Here is an 18,089-nt window from a genome sequence, read left to right as displayed (position 1 = left end):
GTGTCATAAACAGAGCTATGGTGTTGTTTTTCCTGTGATACAGCTCAGAAGAAAAGAACTGACTGTGTTCAAGGGTAGGATGTGATGTTACATCATTTTGTTAGTTCCATGAAAACAATTGTCTATTGAAATATTGTCACCTATTTGGTAACAGTTATGTATTACCTGAAGATTCTCTTCAGAAGGTTCACTCAGCTTGTGCTGTTCTTGGTGTATACCCTTCTTACAAGATTAGGAAGATAAGTGCGGATAAAAGACATAGTGCTTTGAGAGTTAAAGTAGGAAGGATTTCTTAAACTTTGAAAAGAAAACTATGTCAAAAGCAAGGAAGTAACTGAACTTCATGAACTGAAATTTAAGGACAGGTTCAATAAGTGTGAGAAAATGTTGGGTATAAGAAAATTTCAGTTTTCAGGCTGTATCAGACAGGGCCTGATTGGAACCAAAAATAGGCCCAGGTATTTTAAGGCAGAGCAGACCAAACCCCCCCCCCCCCCCCCCCCCACACACACACACACAGTCAATATTTGATTGACAAAAACAAAGTTTGTAACACTCTTCACCAAAACATAGGTACAGCAGCTGTAGATGTGGTATAGGGCAAGGCTTGACAAATTTGTCTAAAATTTAGAAGCCAGTGGAAAAATTTAGGAGCCAGCTATTTTTAGGCAGCCATGTTTTATATATATATATATATATATATATATATATATATATATATATATATATATATATATATATATATATATATACAGTATATATGCAAGAGAGATAGTATAATTTCATAATACTTCACTTGGATCTCACCCACATGCACACATATAACACCACCTACCTACACTCAAACACTGCACACACAGGCACCCATAGACATATGCACCTATACTCAAACGCACTCACAGGCTTCCATAGACACATGCACCTACACTCAAACACACACACAGGCTCCCATAGACATATGCACCTACACTCAAACACACACACAGGCTCCCATAGACATAATCACCTACACTCACACACACACACACACATACAGGCTCCCATAGACATATGCACCTACACTCACACACAGACTCCCATAGACATATGCACCTACACTCAAACACACAGGCTCCCATAGACATATGCACCTACACTCAAACACACAGGCTCCCATAGACATATGTACCTACACTCAAACACACACACAGGCTCCTATAGACATATGCACCTACACTCAAACACACACACAGGCTCCCATAGACATATGCACCTACAGTCAAACACACACACAGGCTCCCATAGACATAGCTACACTCAAACACACACACAAGCTCCCATAGACATATGCACCTACACTCACACACAGACTCCCATAGACATATGCACCTACACTCAAACACACAGGCTCCCATAGACATATGTACCTACACTCAAACACACACACAGGCTCCTATAGACATATGCACCTACACTCAAACACACACACAGGCTCCCATAGACATATGCACCTACAGTCAAACACACACACAGGCTCCCATAGACATAGCTACACTCAAACACACACACAAGCTCCCATAGACATATGCACCTACATTCAAACACACACACAGGCTCCCATAGACATATGCACCTACACTCAAACACACACACAGGCTCCCATAGACATATGCACCTACACTCAAACACACACACAGGCTGCCATAGACATAGCTACTCTAAAACACACACACAAGCTCCCATGGACATATGCACCTACACTCACACACACAGTCTCCCATAGACATATGAACCTACACTCACACACACACACAGGCTCCCATAGACATATGAACCTACACTCACACACACAGGCTCCAATAGACACATGCACCTACACTCAAACACACACACAGGCTCTGCTGAGGACAAAGTGTGAGTTCCCATGAACAATTGTTCTCAGAAAACTGACACCTGCCGAGTTGACTACTGCTACTGGATGAAAATATTTATATATGTACGTGTACCTTGTAATATTCTCTAGATAACAGCTTTTGTTTCAAGGAGCTAGGACACTCCTGAGCTGAGATATGAGGTTTCAGTATACATCTGTATAGCTAAAATTTGTTGTGTGCCATAATACAAAGATGGCCGCTGTTTTTAAACCAAGTAAAATAAAGTGTAAAAACTGGTGGTTTTGCAATACCAATACATAGAGGTAATCACTAAAAAAAAATAGGAAAATTAAAAATGGTCAAGCAACCAACTTGACAATTATTGGACCACTTGAGATGGATTGACCCTATACCACATTAAGTTGCAACTATATTTTAACATCATTAATAAAGATAAATATTTGCACTGTTACCTGAGGTGTTCAATATCTCCACAGCTCTGCAAAGACATATAGCCAGGACAATATAGATCTCATTTCCACGTAATTCAGACCAGCCTCTCTTTATAAATATATAATGGAGATTTGAGTTTAAAGTCCCCTTAATTTCTCTTCAATGTTTTTTTTTCTTTTTTAGTCCAGTTCTCCAGTTGGTGGCTTGGTAGATACAATGTCCCAAAAGCACCTTCAGATCAACCAAACATTTGAAGAGCTGAGATTAATCACGCAGGATACAGAGAATTGTCTAAAGAAGCTTCAACAAACACAAGAATACTTTATCATCCAGTACCAGGAGAGTCTAAGAATCCAAGGTATGAGTACTGCTGGTAATGCTACGTATGGCAGTGATGATGAGAGCCAGTTCTTTCTGCAGGTTGTAAAGATTTCTTTAGCTAGACAGCTATGGAGTTTTCTTTAAAGGGATAGGAAACCCAAAAAATATTTTGTAATTGAGACAAAGAATACAATTTTTTTACAAATTCCAATTGACATCTATTATCAAATTTGCTTTGTTCCCATGATATTCAGTGTTGAGGATATATCTATGGGCCCCATTACATATGCAGCGTCGCCCGTAAAAGCCGGCGACACCGGTTTTTGCGCGTTTTTGGTATCCTATATACAGCGCCGCATATAAATGCGGCATGTATATTTCACCTGTCGTCCACAATTTTTACTCCCATAAGCTAACATGGGACCGAGTCGTAAATCGGTATCCAATATCCAGCGCAAAGCCTTACGTGGCGAAAATGGAGAAATCTTACTCCATTTTTACCTCGCCTTAAAAGCTGTAGCAGGCCTTGCACTGAGTATGGGAGCACCGTAACTCCCAAAAATGCCTACAAAAATAAACTAACACCTAACGCATGCGCAATGTCTATCTACCTGTCAATTGCAATCCCCCGCCACAATAACTAATAAACTGTATTAACCCCTAAACCGCCATAGCCCACACCGCAATAAACCTATTCTAGTATTAACCCCTAAACCGCCATAGCCCACATAGCCTATTAAATCTATTAACCCCTAATCTGCTGCCGCCAACGTCGCCGCCACTATAATAAAGTTATTAACCCCTAAACCTAACACCCCCCTAACTTAATTATTATTTAAATAAATCTAAATAATATTACTATTATTAACTAAATTATTAATATTTAAAACTAAATATTTACCTATAAAATAAACCCTAAGATAGCTACAATATAATTAATAATTAGATTGTAGCTATTTTAGGATTTATTTTTATTTTACAGGCAACTTTGTATTTATTTTAACTAGGTACAATAGCTATTTAATAGTTAATAACTATTTAATAGCTACCTAGTTAAAATAATTACAAATTTACCTGTAAAATAAAATCTAACCTAAATTACAATTACACCTAGCACTACACTATCATTAAATTAATTAAATAAATTAACTACAATTACCTAAAATTAAATATAATTAAATAAAATAAACTATAGTACAAAAAAACACTAAATTACAGAAAATAAAAATAATTACAAGAAGTTTAAACTAATTACACCTAATCTAAGCCCCCTAATAAAATAAAAAAGCCCCCCAAAATAATAAAATTCCCTACCCTATACTAAATTACAAATAGCCCTTAAAAAAGGCTTTTTGCGGGCCATTGCCCCAAAGTAATCAGCTCTTTTACCTGTAAAAAAAGAAATACAACCCCCCGCCACTATAATAAAGTTATTATTAACACCTAAACCACCTGGCTGGGTGAAGACGACTCAAGGTAGGGGGATATTCAAGGGGGTAGTGTTAGGTTTTTTAAGGGGGGATTGGGTGGGTTTTAGAGTAGGGGTGTGGGTGGTGGGTTTTAATGTTGGTGGGTTGTGTTTCTTTTTTTTACAGGTAAAAGAGCTGATTACTTTGGGGCAATGCCCCGCAAAAAGCCCTTTTAAAGGCTATTCATAATTTAGTATAGGGTAGTGAATTTTATTATTTTGGGGGGCTTTTTTATTTTATTAGGGGGCTTAGATTAGGTGTAATTAGTTTAAACTTCTTGTAAATTTATTTAATTAATTTAATGATAGTGTAGTGTTAGGTGTAATTGTAATTTAGGTTAGGTTTTATTTTACAGGTAAATTTGTAATTATTTCTCTTGTAAAGGTGTATCCAGTCCACGGGTTCATCCATTACTTGTGGGATATTCTCCTTCCCAACAGGAAGCTGCAAGAGGACACCCACAGTAGAGCTTTCTACATAGCTCCTACCCTAACTGCCACCCCCAGTCATTCTCTTGCAGCTCTTGACAAGAAAGGAAGTATCAAGAAAGATGTGGTGACTTAGTGTAGTTTTTACCTTCAATTAAAAGTTTATTTCTCTTGCAAGGTGTATCCAGTCCACGGATTCATCCTTTACTTGTGGGATATTCTCATTCCCTACAGGAAGTAGCAAAGAGAGCACACAGCAAAGCTGTCCATATAGCTCACCCTCTAGCTCCACCCCCCAGTCATTCTCTTTGCTGGCTCTAAGCACTAGGGTCTCTCTCGGGAGTGTAAAGTGAATGTGGTGTTAGCGTAACGACCAACGCCAGTCTGTTAGGCTGGGGTGCGGTCTGGGACTCCCTGAAAACTCAGGGCTTATGGTCTTGGGAAGAAACTCTTCTCCCGATAAACATTCTGGAACTGAGGGCGATATTCAACGCTCTTCAGGCATGGCCTCAACTAGCGGAGGCCAAATTCATCAGATTTCAGTCGGACAACATCACGACTGTAGCTTACGTCAATCATCAGGGGGGAACAAAGAGTTCCCTAGCGATGACGGAAGTAACCAAAATAATCAGGTGGGCAGAGGATCACTCCTGCCATCTCTCAGAAATTCACATCCCAAGAGTAGACAACTGGGAGCCGGATTTTCTAAGTCATCAGACTTTTCACCCGGGGGAGTGGGAACTCCACCTGGAGGTATTTGCCCAGCTGACTCAGCTATGGGGCACCCCAGAGTTGGATCTGATGGCGTCCCGTCAGAACACCAAACTTCCTCTCTACGGGTCCAGGTTCCGGGATCCCAAGGCGGTATTGATAGATGCTCTAGCAGCGCCTTGGTCCTTCAATCTGGCTTATGTTTTTCCACCATTTCCTCTCCTCCAGTGTCTGGTTGCCAGAATCAAGCAGGAGAAGGCTTCGGTGATTCTGATAGCGCCTGCGTGGCCATGCAGGACTTGGTATGCAGACCTAGTGGAAATGTCATCTGTCCCACCATGGACACTGCCAATGAGGCAGGATCTTCTAATACAGGGTCTGTTCAAGCATCCAATTTTAGTTTCTCTACGTCTGACTGCTTGGAGATTGAACGCTTAATTCTATCAAAGCGTGGGTTCTCTGAGTCAGTTATAGATACTCTGATTCAGGCTAGAAAGCCTGTCACCAGGAAAATCTACCATAAGATATGGCGGAAATATCTTTGTTGGTGTGAATCCAACGGTTACTCATGGAGTAAGATTAGGATTCCCAGGATATTGTCCTTTCTCCAAGAAGGACTGGAGAAAGGATTGTCAGCTAGTTCCTTAAAAGGACAAATATCTGCTTTGTCTATCCTGTTACACAAGCGTCTGGCAGAGGTACCAGACGTTCAAGCGTCTGCTCAGGCTTTAGTCAGAATCAAGCCTGTCTATAAACCTGTGGCTCCGCCATGGAGTTTGAATCTAGTTCTTTCAGTTCTTCAAGGGGTTCCGTTTGAACCTTTATATTCCATAGACATTAAGTTGTTATCTTGGAAAGTTTTGTTTTTGATAGCTTCTGCAGTGTGATTCACCTTACCTGGTGTTCCACGCAGATAAGGTAGTTTTGCGTACCAAGCCTGTTTTTTTTCCTAAAGTTGTTTCTAACAAGAATATTAACCAGGAAATAGTTGTTCCTTCTCTGTGTCCTAATCCATCTTCGAAGAAGGAAGTCTATTACACAATCTTGATGTAGTTCGTGCTTTAAAGTTCTATTTACAAGCAACTAAGGATTTCAGACAAACATCTTCCTTGTTTGTTATCTATTCTAAGAGAAGAGGTCAGAAAGCGACTGCTACCTCTCTTTCCTTTTGGCTGAAAAGCATCATCCGTATGAGACTACTGGCCAGCAGCCTCCTGAAAGAATTACTGCTCATTCTACCAGAGCAGTGGCTTCCACATGGGCTTTTGTAAGGCAGCGACTTGGTCTTCACTGCATACTTTTGCCAAATTTTACAAATTCGATACTTTTGCTTCTTCGGAGGCTATTTTTGGGAGAAAGGTTTTGCAAGCAGTGGTGCCTTCCGTTTAAGGTACCTGTCTTGTTCCCTCCCTTCATCCGTGTCCTAAAGCTTTGGTATTGGTATCCCACAAGTAAAGGATGAATCCGTGGACTGGATACACCTTGCAAGAGAAAACAGAATGTATGCTTACCTGATAAATTACTTTCTCTTGCAGTGTATCCAGTCCACGGCCCGCCCTGGCATTTAAGTCAGGTAAAAAAATTTTTGTTTAAACTACAGTCACCACTGCACCCTATGGTTTCTCCTTTTTCTTCCTAATCTTTGGTCGAATGACTGGGGGGTGGAGCTAGAGGGGGAGCTATATGGACAGCTTTGCTGTGTGCTCTCTTTGCTACTTCCTGTAGGGAATGAGAATATCCCACAAGTAAAGGATGAATCCGTGGACTGGATACACCGCAAGAGAAAGTAATTTATCAGGTAAGCATAAATTCTGTTTTTTAAACGGTACCGGCGTTGTACTGTTTTTACTCTCAGGCAGAAATTGGAAGAAGACTTCTGCCTGGAGGTTTGATGATCTTAGCGGTTTGTAACTAAGGTCAATTGTTGTTCTCACACATAACTGAAGAGTATGGAAAGAAAACTTCAGTTGGGGGGACGGTTTGCAGATTGCCTGCTTTGAGGTATGTTCAGTATATTTTTTTCTAGAGAGATGATAAGGTCTAGAAAATGCTGACAGTGCCTGGTATATTTAAGGTAAGCCTAATACAGTGATTTAACAACAACTGGGATCATGCTTGCAAAAAGGGATAATATTCATGTTAATACCTATATTACTTAGTGTAAAAACGTTTGCATGATTTATAAATAAGAACGTTTTATTCGCTGAGGGTGATAAATCATTATTTGGGGCCTAGTTTCCACATGGCTTGTTAGTTTACTCCTAGGAGTACTTTTTTAAGGCCCTCTGACTTTGAGTGCATGGTGGGAGGGGCCTATTTTCGTTTTCAGTCTGAGACATCCAGCTTCCCTGAAAGAGTCCTCTGGCTTATAGGACCTCTATAGAGGGTTTTGTTCCTGCAAAAATCGTTTTTAAGGGCAGGTAGGAGCCACAGCAGAGTTGTGGCAGTGTGTTTGACTGTTTGTTAACAAGTTTAATTTTTTTCTAATTCGTTTTTGGGCCTGAGGGGTTAATCATCCATTTGCAAGTGGGTGCAATGCTGTTTTAGTCCCTTATACACACTGTAAAAATTTTGTAGAGTTTACTACTTTTTTTCACTGTTTTGCAGTTTATGTGGTAGTTTTTTTCTCTTAAAGGCACAGTACCGTTTTTTATTATTGCTTTTTTCACATTTATTAAAGTGTTTTCCAAGCTTGCTGGTCTCATTACTAGTCTGTTAAACATGTCTGACATAGAGGAAACTCCTTGTTCATTATGTTTAGAAGCCATTGTGGAACCCCCTCTTAGAATGTGTACCAAATGCACTGACCTTTCTATAAGTTATAAAGACCATATTATGGCTTTTAAAGATTTATCACCTGAGGTTTCTGAGACTGACAAAAGGGAGGTTATGCCATCTAGCTCTCCCCACGTGTCAGAACCTATAACTCCCGCTCAAGGGACGCCAAGTACATCTAGCGCGTCCAATGAGTTTACATTACAAGACAATGGCGGCAGTTATGAATTCTACCCTCACAGAGGTATTGTCCAAACTGCCAGGGTTACAAGGAAAGCGGGACAGCTCTGAGGCTAGAACAAATACAGAGCTCTCTGACGCTTTAGTAGCTATGTCTGATATACCCTCACAATGTGCAGAAGTTGAAGCAGGAGAGCTTCTATCTGTGGGTGACTTCTCTGATTCAGGGAAGGTGTTACTTCAGTCTGACTCTGAAATGACAGCATTTAAATTTAAGCTTGAACACCTCCGCGTGTTGCTCATGGAGGTTTTAGCGACTCTGGATGACTGTGACACCATTGTAGTCCCAGAGAAATTGTGTAAAATGGACAAATACTTTGCAGTGCCTGTTTACACTGATGTTTTTCCAATCCCTAAGAGGTTTTCAGAAATTATTACTAAGGAATGGGATAGACCAGGTGTGCCGTTCTCTCCCCCTCCTGCTTTTAAGAAAATGTTTCCTATAGATGCCGCTACACGGGACTTGTAGGTGGAGGGAGCAGTCTATACCCTAGCTAAGCGTACAACTATTCCTGTCGAGGACAGTTGTGCTTTCCTAGATCCTATGGATAAGAAATTAGAGGGTTTCCTTAAGAAAATCTTTATACAACAAGATTTTATTCTCCAGCCTCTTGCATGCATTGCCCCAGTCACTGCTGCAGCGGCTTTCTGGTTCGAGTCTCTGGAGGAGGCTTTACAGGTAGAGACCCCGTTGGATGATATCCTTGACAGGCTTAAAGCTCTTAAGTTAGCCAATTCATTTATTTCTGACGCCATTTTTCATTTAACCAAGCTAACGGCTAAAAATTCAGGTTTTGCCATTCAGGCACGTAGGGCTCTATGGCTTAAATCCTGGTCAGCTGATGTCACTTCAAAGTCTAAATTTCTCAAGATCCCCTTCAAAGGGCAGACCCTATTTGGGCCTAGACTGAAGGAGATCATTTCTGATATTACTGGAGGAAAAGGCCACGCCCTTCCCCAGGATAGGTCCAACAAGTTAAGGACTAAACAGACTAATTTTCGTTCCTTTCGAAACTTCAAGAGTGGCGCAGCTTCATCTTCCTCTTCTACAAAACAAGAGGGAAATTTTGCCCAGTCCAAGCCAGTCTGGAGACCTAACCAGGCTTGGAACAAGGGGAAACGGGCCAAAAATCCTGCTGCTGCCTCTAAGACAGCATAAAGGAGTAGCCCCTGATCCGGGACCGGATCTAGTGGGGGGCAGACTTTCTCTCTTCGCCCAGGCTTGAGCAAGAGACGTCCAGGATCCCTGGGCTCTGGAGATTGTTTCCCAGAGATATCTTCTGGATTTCAAAGCTTCATCTCCAAAGGGGAGATTTCATCTCTCACAATTATCTGCAAACCAGATAAAGAGAGAGGCATTCTTACATTGCGTTCAAGACCTACTAGTTATGAGAGTGATCCACCCAGTTCCAAAGGAGGAACAGGGGCAGGGCTTCTATTCAAATCTGTTTATAGTTCCCAAAAAAGAGGGAACTTTCAGACCAATCTTGGATCTCAAGATCCTAAACAAATTTCTCAGGGTCCCATCCTTCAAGATGGAGACTATTCGAACCATCCTACCTTTGATCCAGGAGGGTCAATATATGGCTACCGTGGATTTAAAGGATGCTTATCTACATATTCCGATACACAGGGATCATCATCAGTTTCTCAGGTTCGCCTTCCTAGACAGGCATTACCAGTTTGTAGCTCTTCCCTTCGGGTTAGCCACGGCACCAAGAATCTTTACGAAGGTTCTAAGGTCCCTTCTGGCGGTTCTAAGACCGCAGGGTTTAGCAGTAGCCCCTTACCTAGACGACATCCTGATACAGGCGTCAACTTTTCATATCACCAGGTCCCATATGGACATTGTTCTGGCATTCATAAGGTCTCACGGGTGGAAGGTGAACGAAGGAAAGAGTTCTCTCTCACCTCTCACAAGAGTTTCCTTCCTAGGAACTCTGATAGATTCAGTAGAAATGAAGATTTATCTGACAGAGGTCAGGTTGTCAAAACTTCTAACTTCCTGCCATGCTCTTTATTCCATTTCTCGTCCGTCAGTGGCTCAGTGTATGGAGGTAATTGGATTAATGGAAGCGGCAATGGACATAGTTCCGTTTGCCAGCCTACATCTCAGACCACTGCAACTTTGCATGCTCAATCAGTGCAATGGGGATTACACAGATTTGTCCCCTCTACTAAATATGGATCAAGAGACCAGGGATTCTCTTCTCTGGTGGCTATCTCGGGTCCATCTGTCCAAGGGAATGAGTTTCCGCAGGCCAGAATGGACTATAGTAACGATAGATGTCAGCCTTCTGGGCTGGGGTTTCAGTCTGGAACTCCCTGAAGGCTCAGGGTTCGTGGACTCAGGAGGAGGCCCTCCTTCCGATAAACATTCTGGAACTAAGAGCGATATTCAATGCTCTTCAGGCTTGGCCTCAGCTAGCTGCGGTCAGGTTCATCAGATTTCAGTCGGACAACATCACGACTGTAGCCTATATCAACCATCAGTGGGGAACAAGGATCCCCCTGGCAATGTTGGAGGTTTCAAAGATAATTCTATGGGCAGAGGTTCACTCTTGACATCTCTCAGCTATCCATATCCCAGGAGTAGAGAACTGGGAGGCGGATTTTCTAAGTCGGCAGACTTTTCATCCGGGGGAGTGGGAGCTCCATCCGGAGGTTTTTCCCCTGTTGATCCAACTTTGGGGCAAACCAGAACTGGATCTCAGGGCGTCTCGTCAGAACGCCAAGCTTCTTTGTTTACGGGTCCAGGTCCAGGGATCCCAAGGCAGCGCTGATAGATGCTCTAGCAGCGCGCTGGTCCTTCAGCCTGGCTTATGTGTTTTCACTGTTTCCTCTGCTCCCTCGTCTGATTGCCAAGATCAAGCAGGAGAGAGCTTCAGTGATCTTGATAGCCCCTGCGTGGCCACGCAGGACTTGGTATGTAGATCTGGTGGACATGTCATCCTTTCCACCATGGACTCTGCCGCTAAGGCAGGACCTTCTACTTCAAGGTCCCTTCAAACATCCAAATCTAATTTCTCTATGTCTGACTGCTTGGAGATTGAACGCTTGATTCTATCAAACCGTGGTTTTTCCAAATCAGTCATTGATACCTTAATTCAGGCTCGAAAGCCTGTCACCAGGAAAATCTATCATAAGATATGGTGTAAATATCTTCATTGGTGTGAATCCAAGGGTTACTCATGGAGTAAGGTCAGGATTCCTAGGATATTATCTTTTCTCCAAGAAGGATTGGAGAAGGGATTGTCAGCTAGTTCCTTAAAGGGACATATTTCTGCTCTATCTATTCTTTTGCACAAACGTCTGGCTGAGGTTCCAGACGTTCAGGCGTTTTGTCAGGCTTTAGTTAGAATCAACCCTGTGTTTAAACCTGTTGCTCCGCCATGGAGTTTAAATTTAGTTCTTAAAGTTCTTCAAGGGGTTCCGTTTGAACCTTTGCATTCCATAGATATTAAGCTTTTATCTTGGAAAGTTCTATTTTTAGTAGCTATCTCCTCGGCTCGTAGAGTTTCGTAGTTATCTGCTTTACAGTGTGATTCCCCTTATCTGATTTTTCATGCAGATAAGGTAGTGTTACGTACCAAACCTGGGTTTCTGCCTAAGGTGGTATCTAATAAGAATTTCAATCAGGAGATTGTTGTTCCTTCCCTATGTCTTAATCATTTTTCAAAGAAGGAACGTCTATTACACAATCTTGATGTGGTTCGTGCTTTAAAGTTTTATTTACAAGCTACGAAAGATTTTCGTCAAACATCTGCTTTGTTTGTTGTCTACTCTGGACAGAGGAGAGGCCAAAAGGCTTCGGCAACTTCTTTTTCCTTTTGGCTAAGAAGCATAATTCGCTTAGCTTATGAGACTGCTGGCCAGCAGCCTCCTGAAAGAATTAAACCTCATTCTACTAGAGCAGTAGCTTCCACATGGGCTTTTAAACATGAGGCCTCTGTTGAACAGATTTGTAAGGCGGCGACTTGGTCTTCGCTTCATACCTTTTCTAAATTCTATAAATTTGATACTTTTGCTTCTTCTGAGGCTATTTTTGGAAGAAAGGTCTTACAGGCAGTGGTGCCTTCCGTTTAAGTTTGCTGCCTTGTCCCTCCCTTCATCCGTGTCCTAAAGCTTTGGTATTGGTATCCCACAAGTAATGGATGAACCCGTGGACTGGATACACCTTTACAAGAGAAAACAAAATTTATGCTTACCTGATAAATTTATTTCTCTTTTGGTGTATCCAGTCCACGGCCCGCCCTGTCATTTTAAGGCAGGTGTTTTTTATTTTTAAACTACAGTCACCACTGCACCCTATAGTTTCTCCTTTTTTTCTTGCTTGTCTTCGGTCGAATGACTGGGGGTGGCAGTTAGGGGAGGAGCTATATAGACATCTCTGCTGTGGGTGTCCTCTTGCAGCTTCCTGTTGGGAAGGAGAATATCCCACAAGTAATGGATGAACCCGTGGACTGGATACACCACAAGAGAAATAAATTTATAAGGTAAGCATAAATTTTGTTTTTAACTAGGTAGCTATTAAATAGTTGTTAACTATTTAATAGCTATTGTACCTAGTTAAAATAAATAAAAAGTTGCCTGTAAAATAAAAATAAATCCTAAAATAGCTACAATGTAATTATTAATTATATTGTAGCTATCTTAGGGTTTATTTTATAGGCAAGTATTTAGTTTTAACTAGAAATAATTTAGTTAATAATAGTAATATTATTTAGATTTATTTAAATAATAATTAAGTTAGGGGGGGTTAGGGTTAGACTTAGGTTTAGGGGTTAATAACTTTATTATAGTGGCGGCGACGTTGGGGGCGGCAGATTAGGTGTTAATAGATTTAATAGGCTATGTGGGCTATGGCGGTTTAGGGGTTAATACTAGAATATATTTATTGCGGTGTGGGCTATGGCGGTTTAGGGGTTAATAATTAGGCTTATTGCGTTGTGGGGGGTTGTCGGTCTAGGGGTTAATACATTTATTATTAGTAGTGAGAGGGGGGATTGCGGATATAGGGGTATACGTGTCAGGCTTATTTTTGGGAGGCAGGTTAGACTTTTACGGGAAATTTTATATTTCCTTTACTTTTCTTAGGCGCCGTCAGTTTCTAAAGTGCCGTAAGTCACTAGCGACTCCAGAAATTTGTATTTACGCTTATTTCTGGACATCGCTAGTTTATCCGACTTACTGCACTTTATGAACTGCCGGCGGGATATATGTAATACCCCGATGTGCGAGGTGAAATTACGGGCAAAGCAGGTTTCCACGCTTGCGCCGAAATCTGCACCGTATATTTTATCGCGCCCTAGGTATTTATCTGGAGTATTACAAGGCAGGAAATAGTGCCACCCTCAAGTTCTTTGCAAATGGATAACATTTTTGCAAAATTACTGCCATATAGTGCTCCAGAAATCCACTGGCTCCTCAGCTTACATCCCTGCTTTTCAACAAAAGATACAAAGAGAATGACTACAATTTGATAATAGAAGTAAATTAGAAAGTTGTTTAAAATCACACGCTCTATCTGAATCATGAAATGGGGTTCATATCCCTTTAACCAGTGTAATTCTTGTTGGGAGAAAATCATTATGAGCTAAAAAATTATTTTATTAAAATTTGATAGTTAATGGACATGAGACCCAAAACTTTTCTTTCATGATTCAAATACAGTTTGCATACTTTTTTTTTAAGTTGTTTCCAATTGACTTCTGTTATCAGATTTACTGTGTTTTTGGTGTCCTTTGTTGAAAAGTAGGTAGATAGGCTCAGTTGTACAAACCAAATTTTATATTAGAAGCAAATAGGAAAGTTTTTTTTAAAATTGTATGCTCTGTCTGAATCATGTTCCTTTGTAGAGTGAATTTCATGAAGAGCAAATGGTGAAATGATAGTAAAATTATTAATGGGTTAACAAATCAATCCCATCTATAAATATATTTATAAAAAAATTAATTTAATAAAGGCACACTTACCCCATCAGCTGGGTGACTACTGCTACTGATTGGGTAATTGGTAGTTTCTGCTCGGGACCAGCAGTGCTCTGCAGCTCCAGAGTGGTAATTTAATAATATGTTTAAACCCTAATTGTAGATGTTTTCATTATTCTGACTTTAAATTTTATGTACCGAATTATTACACAAATAAATATATTGACTCAATCATATTTAAAATACACAAAGCTTCAATAATTCCTTTTTTATCATCATCATTATTATTATTATTTATTTGTATATTGTTGCAAAATTCTGTAGCTCTGGATTATGATCATGTGTTGGTGTAAGTGTACACCATGTGTAGCAGCACCTAAGATTCTGAATATTTCACATTATGCCCATAAGCTGGGCGGCTCTCTAATGATGGTGATGTCTCCACAATAAATCTTCATGTTTGATGCATAACCAGGTGCTGTGGCCTTTTCTTGGATTTGCGGCTCTCTAATGAGGCAAAGTAGGGGCCACCTTAGGCCTCGCACTCACTGGGGCCTCGCAGCCGACTACTAATTTATTTAGAGTTTTGCCTCAGGCAGCAGCCGCCAGCAAATTCCCCTAATGAGAGCGGGTTCCCACTGGGTGATACCCGACTCCTGTCCTGGCCGTGGGGTGGCACAAGGTGCTCCTGTCCTGGGACCGCATGTGTTCCCTCCCTCACTCTCCCCACTACACTAACAAGCTGAGCCGTTACCGAGGTAAGCCGGGGACGCCGCATCCTCCCTGACTGTGCAGCCAGTTCAGCAATGCGGAGCGGACAGCGCAACCTGATGGTTCCACGGCAGAGGTGAAAGGTGCAGCGTGTGCGGGAGGGGATGCGTTATGTGCCCGGCCGGGGCAGGCTGCGGATGGTGTGCTGGCAGCGGGTGCTGTGCCAGTGACCTTAACGCTGCCTGACATCCATTGATTTCCTTCGCCAGCACATTTCCAGTAGCCTGGGCTTTCAGTACTCTCTGCAGGCAGGGCCTGATTAACGTAGGGGCTGGAAGAGCTGCAGCTCCAGGCCCACTCCCCTAAATAGGCCCCTGGCTCACTATGTACTTTTTTTTTCTTTAATGGTGGCAGTCTGTGCCAGCTAGGGAGAGAGCTCGCTCACGCCGTTCCCTCTAACATTTAATTTAAAAGTTCACACAGGAATTACTGTAGTTCAGTACTTTTTTTCTTTTTCAATGGGGATTCTTTTTTTTTCATTATTGGTGGGTGGTGTTGCGCTGAGCATCGCTAGTTGGGGCGGGAAGTTATGAGTTCCCAGACTGCCACACGTATTCCTTATATTTGCTGCCTACTACTGCACTAACAGTTGAGGGCTAGTGTGTGTTAACAAGGCACTGATGAGAGGTGAAATTGTTAATATTCTGCTAAAAATCTAATTATTTTTGTTACTAGGAATTACTAATTAACAGTTCTCAAACAGGCATCATGCCAAAAGACCTGCAATATAATGTAGCCACCCAACTGTCCTTAGGGCTAGATTTATCAAAGGCTAGGGGAACCATGTATGTGCTTCGCCTGTAGCTGCGCCCCAGCTCACCTCTGGAGAAGCGAACGTGTGCCTGAATTCATCAAAAAATAGACGTAACTTTGCGCAGGCAAACTGGGGCGTAATAATGATAAATACATTTTGGCTGTTGGAAAAAGCATTTACTCCCTATTTCCTCCCTATTTATCACAGTACATCCCTATAAATATTTACGCCACGTTTTGATTATTAAAAAAGCGTGTTTTAGGCAACTATTTAACTTATATATATATATATATATATATATATATATATATATATAATGTTTCTGTGCTGTTTTTGCCATATGTTGATAATTTAAGATCACAAAAATAAATTTATATATATATATATATATAAACTGTTGGTACCCATATGCGCCTGTGGAAGCGCAAATTTCTGGCAATAATAGTCTCTTCTTGGCGCTGAGCCTTTGAAAAACTAGTTAAAAGAAGAAAGTACTGCATCACAAGATGTAAAAGCATGTATTATAATGGTGTTCGCCTCAGTATGTATGGCGAAATATACAACATGCAATTGAAGTCGAAATTTTAGTTCCCTATCGGCGCCATGCAATGATAAATAAGAAACTGGGGGTATTTGTAGGTCGGGCTGTTAAATTACGCCTATTACTAATGTATATTGTTGCACTCTGAAGCGCGTCCGTGTGCCTAGGGGAATGCAAGCGGAGTGCGAAGAAGTTTCTTTCAGATTTGCGCAATTATAGGTGCAGAGTGCTTTGATGAATATGACGATCAGTTTGTATGCGATATTTTGGACGGAATTATAGGAGAATGGCTTTGATAAATCTAGCCCTAAGTCTACCTAAGCTTTCCTGCTCTCACTCGACAAACAAACAACAACGTGTATTTAATTTCTGCTCTTGTATTTTGTTCTTTCCCCATGTCAGGCATATATACTGTTTATCTTCCACCAATAAAGAAGAAAAGCAGTTATTTGACTGTGTTTGTAAAAACTGGTCCTTAAAAAATTCCCTGATACTGTTTATTGTGGCCTACTGTCAAGTACTGGGACAATAGCAGCCGATAAATAATGTAAAAGTGATAAATTCTCTGATTGTGTTTGCTCTAAGCCATTGGGTCACAAAAACTCAGCTAAGGAAACCTATTAATTGGATTTAAATCTAGCTCTATGTTTGAACTCCATCAGAAATGGTATCGTTTTTTGAAAAAGTAGGAATATAAGCTTAGGAGCTGGCCCATTTTTGGTTCAGCCCCTGGGTAGCCCTTTGCTGATTGGTTAAGTTTTACCTTAAATTATGCATCTTATACAGTTAATTCTTATAATTGCATTTTTAAAATTAAAGGGACACTGAACCCAATTTTTTTCTTTCATGATTCAGATAGAGCATGCAATTTTAAGCAACTTTCTAATTTACTTCTATTATCAATTCTTCTTCACTCTCTTGCTATCTTTATTTGAAAAAGAAGGCATCTAAGCTAAGGAGCCAGTAAATTGTTGGTTCAGTACCATGGACAGCATCTGGTGAATTCATGTGACAGGAACTTTATAAAGAAAACCAGTTTCAAGCATCACCAGTTTTGAATATGAAAGGGGCATATATTGGTGTAATATTAGATGATATAAATTGCCCTTAATATTATCATGCCTTGAGCCTAAGTACTGGGATAGAGAACTGATGTGAATTATGTAAACTTCCAATATAATTTCAATATAACATTTGTAAGCCTAAGTTGATACACCTGCAGTTCCCTCCTATCTGGCTGTAACACAGATTTATAAACCTGCCTGGTGGTCTGCTTGGCACCTTGATTACAAAGACCGAAAGACTGTGGACTAAATTTCTCCAACATTGGTGTGTCCGGTCCACGGCGTCATCCTTACTTGTGGGAATATCTCTTCCCCAACAGGAAATGGCAAAGAGTCCCAGCAAAGCTGGCCATATAGTCCCTCCTAGGCTCCGCCCACCCCAGTCATTCTCTTTGCCGTTGCACAGGCAACATCTCCACGGAGATGGTTAAGAGTATGTGGTGTTTAGTTGTAGTTTTTTATTCTACTATCAAGTGTTTGTTATTTTAAAATAGTGCTGGTATGTACTATTTACTCTGAAACAGAAAAAGATGAAGAATTCTGTTTGTGAGAGGAAGATGATTTTAGCAGACAGTAACTAAAATCCTTTGCTGTTTCCACATAGGACTGTTGAGATGAAGTAACTTCAGTTGGGGGAAACAGTTAGCAGACTTTTCTGCTTAAGGTATGACTAGCCATATTTCTAACAAGACTGTGTAATGCTGGAAGGCTGTCATTTCCCCTCATGGGGACCGGTAAGCCATTTTCTTAGTCTCAAGCAGAATAAAGGGCTTAATATG

General features: G+C 40.9%; 1 protein-coding gene across 3 annotated transcripts in view; it reads left to right on the top strand.

The window, feature by feature from the left end:
• Window positions 1-18,089, top strand: part of LOC128645807 (signal transducer and activator of transcription 5B) — a 981,630-nt gene that overhangs the window by 640,358 nt on the left and 323,183 nt on the right. For all 3 annotated transcript variants that reach the window (XM_053699073.1, XM_053699081.1, XM_053699087.1), the window contains one exon: window positions 2,490-2,664. In XM_053699073.1, coding sequence (XP_053555048.1) covers window positions 2,490-2,664 — 175 coding nt within the window. The remainder of the gene's footprint in view (window positions 1-2,489; window positions 2,665-18,089) is intronic.

This window comes from Bombina bombina, chromosome 1, assembly GCF_027579735.1.
Source record: "Bombina bombina isolate aBomBom1 chromosome 1, aBomBom1.pri, whole genome shotgun sequence".
In the NCBI taxonomy this organism is placed as follows: domain Eukaryota; kingdom Metazoa; phylum Chordata; class Amphibia; order Anura; family Bombinatoridae; genus Bombina; species Bombina bombina.
This window is presented reverse-complemented; position numbering and strand designations above follow the sequence as displayed.